Source organism: Giraffa tippelskirchi, chromosome 12 (genome assembly GCF_054371585.1).
Source record: "Giraffa tippelskirchi isolate mGirTip1 chromosome 12, T2T-mGirTip1v1.2.pri, whole genome shotgun sequence".
Classification (NCBI taxonomy): Eukaryota; Metazoa; Chordata; class Mammalia; order Artiodactyla; family Giraffidae; genus Giraffa; species Giraffa tippelskirchi.
The window spans coordinates 135,269,853-135,284,248 of record NC_137286.1 but is presented as its reverse complement, the minus strand read 5'-3'; the positions used below and the strand labels follow the sequence as shown (position 1 = coordinate 135,284,248).

Genomic DNA, 14,396 nt, shown 5'->3' with positions numbered 1-14,396 from the left:
TATTTGCTCCTTAGCGTGTGGTATCTTCCCGGACCAGGGATCGAACCCATGCATTGACAGGCTGATTCTTATCCACTGCACCAGGGAAGTCCTCTATTCTATTCTTGGGTACATTTCTTCAATTCTGTCTACCAATGAGTTTTCTTAACAAAGTGAAGAGCGGGTGTGCTGAAGAACTTCCTTGATTTTTGTTAAAACCCTGTACTTAGCATTTTGTGTGTGGATATATTGCTTCAGTCTGTTGTGGAACATGATTTACTGTAATCTATCTTGTGGTTGTTCTCTGCTTGTGAGTTTCAGGACGCGTTTGTTTCTTGCAACTCTTCCTTTGGGTCTGTTGGTTTAGTCTTCCTTTGATTAGCATACAAAACCAGATTTAGAGCGTTCTCATCACCTCGGAAAATCTCCCCTGCCCCTCCAGAGTAAATTTCCACACCCCGACAGTGCTGCTAGATTGCCGTCACCTTGGTCAGTTTTCCTGTTTTTGTGCTCCTAAAATAAATGGAGTCAACACAGTACAGGTTTTCCTGCGCTGCCTTCTTTTGCTTAACATGTTTTCAAGATTTTCAAGACCTACCCATGTTGTGGCATGTTTCAGTGGTTCTTTTCTTTCTTATTCCTTTCTGAGTCATTCTATTGTATGAAGATACCACAATTTATGTATCCATTCTCTAGTCTATGGACATTTGTGTTGTTTGTAGCTTTTAGCAGGGAACCTTCTCTAAGAAGTGTTTATATGGCCATAGGTTATCATTCCTCTCAATTGAATGTGTATGTATGGGTGGAATTGCTCGGTCATAAGGTAAGCATTTGTTAACTTAAAATTACCATAAAACTTTTCAAGATTGTTGCACCATTTTACACACCCACCAGCAATATATGGGAGTTCTGGTTGTTCCACACCTTTGCGACTTTTGCAGCACATAGTCTTATCAGGCTTTGTGTCTAGTCTTCCTGTGCCTGACTACTGTCATTGTGGTATCAATTTGCATTTTCCTGATGATTAATGATAGAGTTCTTTTTCATGCATGCTTACTGGTCATTTTTTTTCCAGTTATGCTAGCCACATTTATTTACAGCACCTTTATGGATTGAATTGGCACCTGATTCAAAATCATTTGAGTCTATGTAGTCAAGTCTGAGTTTGTATACTTTATTTATTTGGTATATTTTATTTTGTTCCACTGATTTGTTTATCCTTCTACCAATACCAAGGTCTTAGTTACTGTATGTGTTAGTAAGACTTTGACATCCTCTGGTTTAATTCCTCTAACTCAATACTTCTTCAACATTGTTTTGATCATTCTAGATCACTTACTTTTCTGTATAAATTTTAGAAGCCTTTTAATTTGTTTTCAAAGAAAGCCTTCTGGAATTTTGATTAATATTTCCTTTTATCTATAGGTCAATTTGAGGAGTGTCTGAGGTCAGTTATATATTTGACTTACTGAGGTCATCTTTAATTTTAGAAGTGATTTTTAGTTTTTATAGAAGTCTTATAATACTTTGACTTCATTCCTGAATATTTGATGTCTTTCAACTATATTTATGGAATTGTTTTTAAGATCACTTTCTACTTTCTTGTTGCTAATATATAGAAATATAATGATTTGTTTGTGAATCTACTTTGCATTTCTTGGGCTTGGTTTTTCTAATTATGTAGAATTTTCTATATCCACAATCATGTCAGTTTTACTTCTTCACTTACAATATTTATTAGTTTTATTTCCTTGCTGTGGCTAGAGGTTTGAGTAAAATGTTGAAGAGTGATAAGAAATTCTTGTACTATTAAGGCAAAACTATTTCAATATTTTTCCATCATGAATAATGTTAACTACAGTTTTTTAGGTAGATTGAATATTTCCCTTAATTCCTAAATTCCTGAGAATTTTACTGTTTTAAAAAATCAAGACAAGGTCTTGAAATTTGACCAGTATTTTTTCTACATTTGTTGAGATAATCATATGATTATTCACCATTAATCTTTAAATGTGATAAATTACACCAAGTGATATTTGCAGGTTAAATTAACCTTATATTGCTTAAATAAACTACAGCTGGTCATAATGTGGAACGTATTTTTTTCTTTACATATCACTGTATGCAATTTGTTAATATTTTGTCAATATTTTCATTTCTTCATGAGTTATATTGGTTTATACTTTTCTTGGAATGTTTTGCCAGTTTTTGGCATCAAAGATATGCAGACCTCATAAAATACATGAGAAATATATCTTTTTGTAAATGTATTTTCTTTTTTTCATTTTTTGCCTTACCTGAAGCTTGTGGGACTCTCAGTTCCCTGACCTGGGATTGAACCCCAGGCCGTGGCAGTGAAAGTCTGGAATCCTAACCACTAAGCTGCCAGGGACAGTTTATGTGTCAGTTTGGCCAGGCAGCATTCAGCAGTTACTCAGTCAAAAAGTAGTCAAGCTGTTACTGTGTAGATATTTTGTAAAAATGATTAAAGTGCATAATCAGTTGACTTAAGTAAGGAATCCTATCTTAGATAGTCTTGGTGGGCCTAATTCAGTCTGTTGAAAGGGCTTAAGAGCTAAGGCTTCTGTGAATAAAAAGAAATTCTGCCTATGTGAACAGTATTGGCTCCTGCCCAAAAGTTCCAGCCTATCGCTTGTAACAACCAGCCTTGTGGATTTCTGACTTACCTAGCCAAGTTTGATTGTGAAATATTACTTTTTTGTGTTGTTAGATTCAGTTTATTGGTGTGTCCTTTAGTGTTCTTAAGACAGTTTGGATTATAATTTTTGTCTCTTTTAATGTCTTTGTCTGGTTTTTATATTATGATAATGCTGGACTCAAATTCCCTGGATGAATTTGGTAAAACTTTTTTCACAATCTACTTGTGAAGCTCTCTGGGCCTAACGTCTTTTTGTGTGTGGAGGGGGAAAAATACACAGCATCTAAGCACAGCCTTAGTTGCAGCCTTCAAATTTTAATATCTGTGGATTTTTATTTTCTTTTATGTCAGAATACTTTAATTTTATTGCAATTTTGAATTAGATGATACTTCCAAATGTGTTACTAAACTTCCAAATATTTAATGATATAGTAGTTACCTTTTCGTTACTAATTTCTTGTTAAATCCACTTAGGTCAGAATATATTCTGTACTCTTTCTGTCTGTTAAACTTTGTTGATACTTGCTTTATAGTACAGGATATATAATTGCAAAGAACATCAAATGACTACCTTACTGTATATTTCTTGATTAGGTCATGTTTGTTAATGATGTTTTAAAAATATTTTATATCTCCATTTTTTTTTTTAATTGTTTATCCTATTAGTTCAGTTTTTGAGGTAGGTGAATTTAAATCTTCTACTGTGGGTATGGCATTGTGTATCTCTACTAAGCTTTGTCAGATTTTGCCTTATACATTATTGAGCTATGTTATTAGGAGCATATAAATTTGGATTTTAAAAAAATCTATTGGATAAAATTGACCCTTCATAATTTTTTTAAATTTATTTATCTTTTAATTGAAGGAGAATTGCTTTACAAAATTGTTGTTTTGACCCTTTATTCTTAGGAAATGTTTTCCTTTATTTCTAGCAGTGCATCCTAACTTCATGTTAGATAGATATTCCAGCTTTCTTTTATTTAGTTTTTTCATGCGGTGCCTTGTTCGACATTTTATTTCCACTTTTATGTGGGTTATTAAGGTGTGCCTTTTAATTTTTTAATTATTTTATTTATTTTTTATAAATTTATTTATTTTTTAATTGAAGGATAATTGCTTTACAGAATTTTGTTGTTTTCTGTCAAACTTCACGTGAATCAGCCATGGGTATACATATATCCCCTCCCTTTTGAACCTCCTTCCCATCTCCCTCCCCATCCCACCCCTCTAGGTTGATACAGAGCCCCTGTTTGAGTTTCCTGAGACACACAGCAAATTCCCATTGGCTGTCTGTTTTATATATGGTAATGTAAGTTTCCATGTTACTCCCTCCATACATCTCACCCTCTCCTCCCCTCTCCCCATGTCCATAAGTCTATTCTCCATGTCTGTTTCTCCATTGCTGCCCTGCAAAAAATTATTCAGTACAGTTTTTCTAGATTCCGTATATATGCATTAGTATATGATATTTATCCTTCTCTTTCTGAGTTACTTCACTCTGTATAATAGGCTCTAGGTTTATCCACCTCATTATAACTGACTCAGATTTTTAAATTATTTTATTTTTAGCTGTGCTGAGTCTTCGTTGCTGTGCTGGCTTTTCTCTGGTTGCGATGAGCAGGGGCTACTCTCTAATTGCAGCGTGCAGGCTTCCTGTTGTCGTGGTTTTCCTTTTTTGTGGAGCTCAGGCTTCAGGGCATGTGGGCTTCAGTAGTTCTGTTAAGGTGGCCCTTTTTAAAACAGCAAATAGATGGACTCTGTGTCTTGAATTTCATAATAAGCTCAGACCCTGAGAAAGGTTAGACAGGAAGCTATTGATCATTGAGATTTGCTGAACACAAAGGAAGGGAAAAGTGCACTATGTTTTCCTAACGGTTTCTGTTGTGTTGGTTCAGGAACTGTAAACCAAATCTCACCGCTGACTCTTCAGTGGAGCTAGCTGTGATTCAGGATTAAGGGCTAACTGAAGAATTACACAGGTTTCGCAGCCAGGGTGGATGCCTTAGAAAAGATCTGAGGCAGTCAAATTAGGGATGAAAGGGATGGTTAATGAATCCTAAGGACAGCACACATTTAGAAAACTTAATTAAACTAGAGCGTGTATGGATCTCATCATACAGGTAAGACACACCAACTTCCCATTATTTTCTGATTTAACAGAATTAATTGGGTTGGGTGAGGTCAGGAGAAACAGGTGATAAACGAAGGGTCTGGAACCAAACCAGAGCTGGTCTCTAAACTCCTGTCAACATTCAAGATACCATATCCACTTAACACCTGCAGACTCAGTATTAACTCTAGGTCAGTATTAGATTTCAAATCTTACACTGAAGAGCTTTCTTTCCTCGTTTTTCCCTTTACTAATATTTATCCTGTGTTTAAAGGGTACTGACTATTGATTCATAGAAATTACATTTTATTTCTTAATACTTGGAGAGCTTTGTGTAGCCTGTTCAAGATTTTAAAACAAGAATCTTGTGTTAGCCTAGCAGCACAATTGATGAGATAGTCATTTCATTGAAAGGTAATTTTTTTATCTCATATGTTTCCAGAGGAAATAGAATCACTCCTACACCCACGTCAGCAGACACCTTACTGATCAAAACTCGGCAGCATTTGTTTCTTTCCCTAAATCAGAAGAAACTTGTGCCAAGAGATGAATCTTGTTTATGGCATTTGAGTCGTATCTTCCATATAAATCAGTGGAAGTTTAAGGCAGTGAGGACGATTTGTACTTATCACAATTTGGAACAAAATTCTTAAGAATCTGATAGGAAAATTCAAAGGTGTGAGAGTCTTCTGAGGTGTTAGCAGTCTTAATGATCCTGATTTTATTTTTTAATACTGTACACAGATAATAAAAGTAATGTCTACTTATTAAGTGACTTTATGATTAAATACATATTTCACATTGTGCCTAATATGAGCATGAGCGAGAGAGTTCAAATAAGCATGGAGTGAGCCAAAAGTATGGATGACATATTTATTTGCATAAAATAAGAAGAATACATTTTTACTGCTGTTTATAGAAAACATGTTCTTTGGCACAAGCTTCACAAAGCCTAGCAGGAATAGAATCCCGTGGAATTAAGTTGAAAGTAAAATGTGGGTAGATACCTAGGAATTCCTACAGGACTGTAAGCAATTTGGAATTTAAATGCTAAACAGGCAAACAGGCCCTCATATTTAAAACTGTGCTTGTGAAAGGAATATGTTAAATCTGCAATATCAGAATATAGTGTTAATTGTAGACATAGAGAATTCCAGGGGAAACTTTAATCCAAATGTATATATTGAACTTATAAAACTTAGTCTCATTTTGTGTTCTTGGGGTTTATGTATTTATGACAATTAAGTCAGGTTGTTTTTTATGCGTATGAAACTTTTCTTATTTAAACAGTGTTTATTAAAATATGTAAGTAGTTTAATAAATATGTATTTATTAAAATGTGTAGCATTCATTTTTAAGACCTTTTCCTGATCTGTCTGCTGTTTGAGGTGAGCAGGCTCTGATGCCCTAATTAACTAGGAAACATGGACTGGTCCCTGCATGGAAGAGACCCGTGTAACCCTAAGAAATTCAACACAAATACAAAATGCAGATAAACGGGAGAAAATATAAAAGGGGAAGATATTTAGATCTAAACCTTTTATTATGAATTTTATCTGTATATGGGATGCCATAGCAGGCAGAAATTAAAAGGACAGGCTTGGAGTCAAAATGAATGAATTCTCTGACTTTGAGCAAATTACTAAACCTTGCTGAGCTTTTTAAACAGGAATCTCCTATTCAGATTTGATATGAGAATGAAATTATATAATACCTGTAAAATACTGGAGAGGTGGCACCCACGGCAAGCCTTATGAATTATCTATTATTGGTAATTTGGAGGGTGAGGTAATCACCACCACTTACTTGTTCGTCAACTGTATCTAGGAAATGGTGGAATTTCTTCAGGGTTATGAGAAAATTTGCCATGTGCACTAGGAATAAAGCAGTTATCTTAGTTTTCACATTTTTTGAATGGTTTTTTACACAAAGCCATTAACATTTTTCAGAAAGCATTACTTTTTTTCCCTTTCTTTGCTGTGTTTGTATACTTAGTTAACAATTTATTTAGATGCCACTGTGTTTCTGTCAGAGACAGCTGCTGTCCAGAGGTGCCCATCAGATTTCCCTTCTACAGGTGGTGGTGACAGGGTCCTCAGTCTTAGTCACCTTGATACCCTAACCAGGCTGCCTGCTCCAAGACGGCTGACCTGGGGGTGGACACAGTTGACTTTCATGGGATTCACAAGTTTGCAAATTCTAGCTTTCTTCCTTAATATCAACTACCAATTCATACTGCGTGGAATAGAAAATGTCATTCATTTTGATTCATAAGCGCACCACTTTTTCCCTTGGTCTCCCGTAAATGCTTAGCAGTTTTATAACAGTTAAGTCTTCACACAAAAGCTTGAAAGAGAGAGAAGATATGGAATAAGAAACGTTACATCTCAAAAAAAAAAAAAAAAATGTTGGCTTGCCTCCATTTCCCTAAGGTTATCAGTCTTGGGAAGGCCCCTAGTTGGAAATACAGACAGGACAGAAATTATAGTAGGCATGAGGTTTAGCCGTCATATTATTGGGAAATGTGCCTCTTTAAACAAAATAGACCTCACGTTCGATATTCTCTGTGGCCAGAGAAAAGCCACAGTCATCATTCCATTTAGGAAGTGCTCTGCAAGTGCTCTGATGTGTCCTTGGGTAGTACGAAGCGGTTTCTGTCTTTACAGTGCATTTACTCTCAGGGTCCGGCTACATGAGATTCTTAAGATTCTTTGGGCCCGTTAATCTATTAACACACCATCCCCCTCTCTCCTGGTTCCTTACCTCTAGTACACAATGAAGGAAGTTAGAATTTATATTTGTTACATATGAAAAGGTAAGCACTTTATAAACATTATCTCATTTAATTCCCATCACCGTGTTTTTATGTGGTTGGTATGTCTCAGTTTTTGCTCAGATTAAGAGTGTTGGAATGTCTTACCCTTCCTGGTAGTATTTGAGAAGGTTAGCCCCAAACTCTGTCTGAGATGGCACGATACCCGGGTAATGGATTTTGCTTTCCAGGTGTAGGTTGTCACTGGCGGCAAAGAAAAGAATCACTCCTCATTGTCCACAATGACCATATTCTCTCAGGTGAAAAACTGGGTCGAATAATTGTTTGAAATGGACACTTTGAATCTTTAGCATAATGGTAGAAAGTTGGCTGTAGGTTTGTGAAGTCGTTCAGTCGTGTCCCAACTCTTTGCAACCTCATGGACTTAGTCCATAGAATTCTCCAGGCCAGAATACTGGAGTGGGTAGCCTTTCCCTTCTCCAGGGGATCTTCCCAACCCAGGGATTAAACCAGGTCTCCTGCATTGCAGGCAGATTCTTCTACCAGCTGAGCCACAAGGGAAGCCCAAGAATACTGGAGTGGGTAGCCTATCCCTTCTCCAGCAGATCTTCTTGACCCAGGAATTGAACCGGGGTCTTCTGCATTGCAGGTGGATTCTTTACCAACTGAGCTATCAGGCTGTAGGTTTGGGGGAAGATTAAATTTATCACAGTGACTCACGCCCGGACTCCCCCTGGCTCTGTGACTTATGCTTTTTATTTGGCATCAAGTTGATTTTGCTCTCCATCTATAAAATGAAATAATGCTGTTACTCAGTATGGTTACTGTGATGAGTTGTGAGTTAATACATGTGAAGCTTTGAATATACAGACCTATGTACAGTTAGCACTCAGTAAACAGTCACTACAGACAGAAAACCAAGAAAGAAGAATTCTAACTTTCAAAAGTCAATATTTGAATGTTTTTTCCTTGTCTAAACTCAGATTTTGTAAACAACCATTTCTTTATCCCTTCGAGTATAGCTGAGGCTTCTGGTTTCCTCATCTGTGATAGATAGGATGACAGCTGACTGTCTCATGATAGTTTGGGATTCAGCTTCTGTTTTCTGAGCCTCAGATATTCTCATCGTTTCCAAATGGTACTGCTGCGCTTTTGGGCTCTTTAGTGGATCAAAAGAGCTTATACCTAGAAACTTCAGATGTAGCCCAGTGTTTAGCACATGGTAAGTGTGCAATTAACACCACGAGGACCATCTCTTTCCAACATGTCCTTTGAGGAAAAGGAGTTTAATCCTAACAAAACAACCCGTTAAATTTTATTTTTTAGGAGAATGCTGGATAAACAGGCCCCTGTATCTATCTATATTTTCTCTTTCAGACGTTTCTACAAGTGGTTGGTGTGGTGGGCGTGGCAGTGGCAGTGATTCCTTGGATTGCCATACCCCTGGTTCCCCTTGGCATCATTTTCTTTTTTCTCCGGCGATATTTCTTAGAAACATCGCGAGATGTCAAACGCCTGGAATCTACAAGTGAGTACCAGGGCTCTCACGTTGGGATGTCAGTGCAGACTGACTTCCATTTATAATAATTAACAAGAACCCTGAAATCCTGCAGATTCTGTCTTGGAATTTCTCACCAAGTCTACATTTGGTAATTGCATATTAGGGGCCTTATGAGTCAGTGTGGCCCTTAAGGCACATGGAGCTGGTAGTGTGTAAGTTGCAGCTTTGCATTATAGCACAAGGAGAACAAATGTGAGCACCGTGAGGATAGGGACCAATTTTTTCTTGCTTATCACATACTTCCTAACATAGACCCGCCACTCAGTAGAAGGAAAACATTGCATCATTTTTCTAAAAAGGAAAATATTACATCATGTTAGAAGTAATAATCTTTTTCAGGAGATGCACAGGTAACAAAGTGATGCCCTGCTGATATTAATACAACACAGGTTATCCCTCATCCCTGACAGAGGTCACAGGTTATATAGTCTACCTATGAAAAAAACCAGCTTACAGCCTTGTTCATGATGGGAATGAGAACCATAAGTGGTCCTCACTGCCCGGCAGCCTGCAGCCTGTCCCTGATGGTCAGGATCCTGACCATGGTGCTCGTGGTCACTGGGCTCTTTGAAAAGATGGCAGGAAGCAAGTGGCCAGTGATGTGCCACCAGGCCCAAACCTACATGAAATCACTCAGAATGGCCACTGAGGCCACTGTCAGATTCTACAAGGGTGATGTGAGTGTCACATGCTACAGTGACCTCCAGATTCCTCCGGTATCCAGCGGGGCAGTTATAAGAACACCCATCAATTTCCCAGAGCGGAAGATGCCTTAATTGCGCAGGTCCTGCGGTCACAAGGGCAGTGCAGTACCAGGTTCTCTGTGACCTGCCCAGAGACTCCTGTTGCAGGTGCAGGGATGATGCTGAGAGATGGCAAACTGTCCGCTCACCTCACTTATCTCACCCCTGTCCTGTGCCAGCCCTTACGTTTCTAATCTTATGGTGGTGACCACACAAAGCTCATCAAAATTCAGTGTGGTGAGGACTCTTATGGAGAATTAAGTTTAAAAATTAGTGAATTATAGCTTCTACCTGGAGGGATGTCAGGGAAGAATAGGGAGGGAGGCAAGATTGAGGGGGACGTTGATGAATGAGTTAGTACAGAAATGCATTGTCTAAATACAGGTCTGAATTGAATTTGGTCAAAGATGACTTTGAAGGGGATTTGTTATATGCCGGTCGTGAAAGTGAAGCCTGGGATGAAGAGGAGTTTCAGGGTCACATAAGGCGCTTTGCCAGGCAGTTGCCAAGAAGCCCTGGGTGTGCCCCTTGGCAAGATGAATGACCGGCCAAGCACAGGAAGCAGTGGGTTTCCTCACATCCAGCCTCCCTGACTTTCTCTGTCGTGTGTCTGTGTCTGCTTCCCCAGCACGGAGCCCAGTGTTTTCCCACTTATCGTCTTCTCTCCAAGGGCTCTGGACCATCCGGGCCTACAAAGCCGAACAGAGGTTTCAGGAGCTGTTCGACTCACACCAGGACTTGCATTCAGGTCTGTAGGATTCTGGAAATGATTGCAAAGGGTGGGATATGCTGCCTTCTGAGGCCTGACCTTCCCCTCAGGTGGCCTTGCTGGCCCACACCTCTCTCTAGGCTGCCCCGCGTCCTCCTTTGTAAACCTGCCTCCCCCATCCCTTCCTCTCAGCACCCCATGTGTGCTCCCCTCTTCCCCTGTCACACCCCTGCTTTTCTTCCTCTTACTGCCTTGCATTGTCCAACTGTTACGACATCCTATGGCTTTAGCCCTTTAAGAAGGGTGTCAACAAACTTAAAAACAAAACACACACTGTCTCTGTTGCAACTGCTCAGCTTTGCTATTACAGCGCTAAGGCAGGCAAAAAGAATACATCAACAAATGGCTGTGACTATCGCCCAAAAAAACTTTTATTTAAAAAAGCAAGCTGTGTCCATTCTTGGCCCACAGCCTGTTAGTTTGCTGACTCTTTTCAGAGCATGTTGTATTTGGTCATTCGTGTCTGACTCTTTGCGACCCCATGGACTGCAGCACGCCAGGCTTCCCTGTCCTCCACTGTCTCCCGGAGTTTGCTCAAACTCATGTCCATTGAGTTGGTGATGCTATCTAAGCATCTCATCCTTTCAGAGCATTAAGGAAAATAATTTCCCCATTATCAGATATGGCACCCAAAATTTCCTCTACATTAATAAAATCCTGGTCCAACTGATAAAATGACATTTGGAAAGCCACATGCAGATACTGTTATCTGGTCCTTCAAATACTGGCTCCTAAGAATTAACACTATGTGGGGCCCTGTAGTAAGTGCAGACGGTACTGAAAACAGTGCAGGGTATGCTCTGTGCCATCATAGACTTGGAAACAGTCAACTTAGTGAGAGGATAAGCCTCACTTTGAGCCCAGTACCATGAGACACACAATGATGAGACCATTTTTGTATGTTAATTATTAGGATCATATTTCTCTTTATAACCTGTGGCTTGAAGTTTCCAGTGCCTGCTTCCCACAAGGCTCCTGGAGTGATTCCTATGTTCCCATACATTGTCATGTCAGAACATAGCTTGTTGCAATCCTCAAGGTGCTTGAGCCTATAACTTTGCTGTCCTAATTTGTGTAAAAATCTTCTGTAGTTCACCTGCGCAGAAGACCCCATCCCAATTCAAAGCAGCCTACATGATATCTCTGCTTATTCATTCTGCTTATTTCTGTCCTCAAATCCAGAGGCTTGGTTCTTGTTTCTGACGACGTCCCGATGGTTCGCTGTGCGTCTGGATGCCATCTGTGCTATGTTTGTTATTGTTGTTGCCTTTGGGTCCCTGATTCTGGCGAAAAGTAAGTGTATCACTGTTTGTAGTATGATTACAGTTACAGCTTCATTTGCAGTTATTAATTTACCTTCTTGCCCCTTTGTCTAATATACCATTTCATTCTAATGAATTGTGTTAAAGTATTTGCACCATGTGATTCTGCAGTGTGGCCCCTGTAGAGGAGTCCATTTGTGTCTTGATGAGGCTTTTGATGAGACTTCTTGATGTATTCTTTGGTCCCTTTAATCTTTCTTTAGTGGGATGAGGTCAGCCTAGTAACTGACCTTCTGAACATTACTGATAGCGTTTTAGGTTGGGAGGAGAGAAACAAGTTTGCTGTTAAGCATTTTGTCCAGCTTGTGGCTTTAGGGCTGCTTGGATCTCTTGGTTAGAGATGCCTGGTGTACTGCAGTGAGAAACATTCTCTGTAGGAAAGAACACCATCCTCACTGCTGTGTGGGTACCAGATGAGCGGGTGGTATTGGTGTGAATGGCATGCATTCACCATCCCTATTGTGAATTACTGTTCCATAGTAACAACACCTGAATCATTGGGTTTAATAATGGAACAACGAGAGCAGTATTTTAGATTTAAAAGCACTGGTTCTTAGGAACCAATTTACTTGTTTTTCGTGGTTTCCAACTGTGGCTGCGTTGCACGTAAAAAGTGAAATTACATGATGATCCTTGAAACCATAGTGACGAAAGTCTGCATGATGACGTGTTTCCTTCCCTACATCATAACTGTCAAGAGTATGTCAACCCTGTCAGGATTAATAAGCTCTTTTAATAGTTTTCTGTGTTCATAGTGGTTGTTTTTTCCCTTCTTTTTTTTTTTTTTTTTTTTTACTTTTCTTTCATGGTCTCTATCAACAGTTAGTAAAAGTATAAGTAACACTATCTATGTGCCAGTGATTTAAATATTATAGAGAAGACCAGGTGCAGTGACAGAAGGAGCCCAGCTCAGGGTTAACAGTGGGACTGAAGTGTTTCCTTCCTTCTTCCTCATCTAGCTCTGGACGCCGGGCAGGTCGGCCTGGCGCTGTCCTATGCCCTCACGCTCATGGGGATGTTCCAGTGGTGCGTCAGGCAAAGTGCCGAAGTTGAAAATATGGTGATGTTACCTTTTAGCCTTTTCCTTAACGTTAAATGACATAAAGGCAATTATTATGTTAAAAAAACACTCTTAAAACTATTTTTTACATCATAGCTAACAGGGTTTGTTAGATCCTTCCAGCATCTGTTTAACATTTATTTAAAATAAAATATATACATCTTTTCTCAGTCTTATATATGCCACGTCAGCTGGTTTTATATTCATCACAAGCTGTCTTCAAATTTAATGCATGCCTCTGTAGGAGGGAGTTTCTGACATCCTGCAGAAGATACAGCTTATTTCTTAGAGGCTTGTTTACATTTGTTACTTAATAGTTTAAGAGTTTAGTATTTTGAGGTTTATTTGTTCAATTAATTTAATTATTCCCCACCATCCCCATTTTAGAATGTCTCTTTGTATGTGCTGAATGCCTGAACTTACTGATGGCCCTTCTTTTAGAAGGTGCTATCAAAGGTGTCAAGTTATGTTTGTTTAGGAGGCCTTAGTCAATATGTAAATTGCCTCTTTTTTTGAATATTTTCATTTTCTCCTAAAGAGAGAAAAATGATGAAACTGAAATTTGTCTATTTCACTCTCTAATAGAGTAGAAAGTAGCTAATTATTAAAATGAGATGTAGTGACCATCCAGTTCTATTCATCTGTAACAGATGATCCTTCTGTAGCAAAATATTAGTAATGATTTCTGTCCGTACATACTGTTTTCATTGACAAGGTTTTCTATTTTTAAAAACTTATATATGAAAATTGGATCACTTAGGGTATCCAGTTTCTCTAGGTCATTTAGTCTTGATATAATGTTGAACATAGTAGCCATAATGAATGTGTTACAAGACAATGAAGAAGTTACACATCATCAGTATGCTCTTTAAACTAGTACTTCTGTCTTTTGTAGATTCTAAGACCTGAGGTATTCTTAACTATAGAAATGCAGATATAAAGATACAAAAGCAGAAGTTTCATTCATAATCTGACATCCATTAAGAAGACCCTCTGTTCCTAACTCGTGTGATGTCCTGTGTTTCAGATGATTTCAGTAGAAAGGGTGATCGAGTATACAGATCTGGAAAAAGAAGCGCCCTGGGAATACCAGAAACGCCCACTGCCATCCTGGCCCCATGAAGGCGTGGTCATCTTTGACAACGTGAACTTCTCATACAGCCTGGATGGGCCTCTGGTATTGAAGCACCTGACAGCACTCATTAAATCCAGAGAAAAGGTTTGTTGCAGCCACTTCCTTCGTTCATAGTTTACCTCTGAACACTTAGCCCCGCATCTGCTATTGGCTTCCTGAGCTCTGTGTCAGGGAGAACTCTTTTCATCCTGTGTTTGTGAAGATTAGATCAGTCTGTCAGTCGGAACCAGGGAAGGCTGCTGGAAAAGAGACTTAGTGAGAATGGACGTGGTGGTAGGAACCTCT

At 38.9% G+C, this 14,396-nt stretch overlaps 1 protein-coding gene across 5 annotated transcripts in view; it reads left to right on the top strand.

The window, feature by feature from the left end:
- The window catches only part of LOC145530500 (ATP-binding cassette sub-family C member 4), a 184,821-nt gene that overhangs the window by 137,908 nt on the left and 32,517 nt on the right, over positions 1 to 14,396 (top strand). For 4 of the 5 annotated variants that reach the window (XM_081551978.1, XM_081551977.1, XM_081551975.1 and 1 more), the window contains 5 exons: positions 8,899 to 9,049; positions 10,454 to 10,573; positions 11,777 to 11,887; positions 12,876 to 12,976; positions 14,004 to 14,195. In XM_081551978.1, the coding sequence (XP_081408104.1) occupies positions 8,899 to 9,049; positions 10,454 to 10,573; positions 11,777 to 11,887; positions 12,876 to 12,976; positions 14,004 to 14,195 (675 nt within the window). The remainder of the gene's footprint in view (positions 1 to 8,898; positions 9,050 to 10,453; positions 10,574 to 11,776; positions 11,888 to 12,875; positions 12,977 to 14,003; positions 14,196 to 14,396) is intronic. The other variant, XM_081551976.1, reaches the window with a different exon arrangement.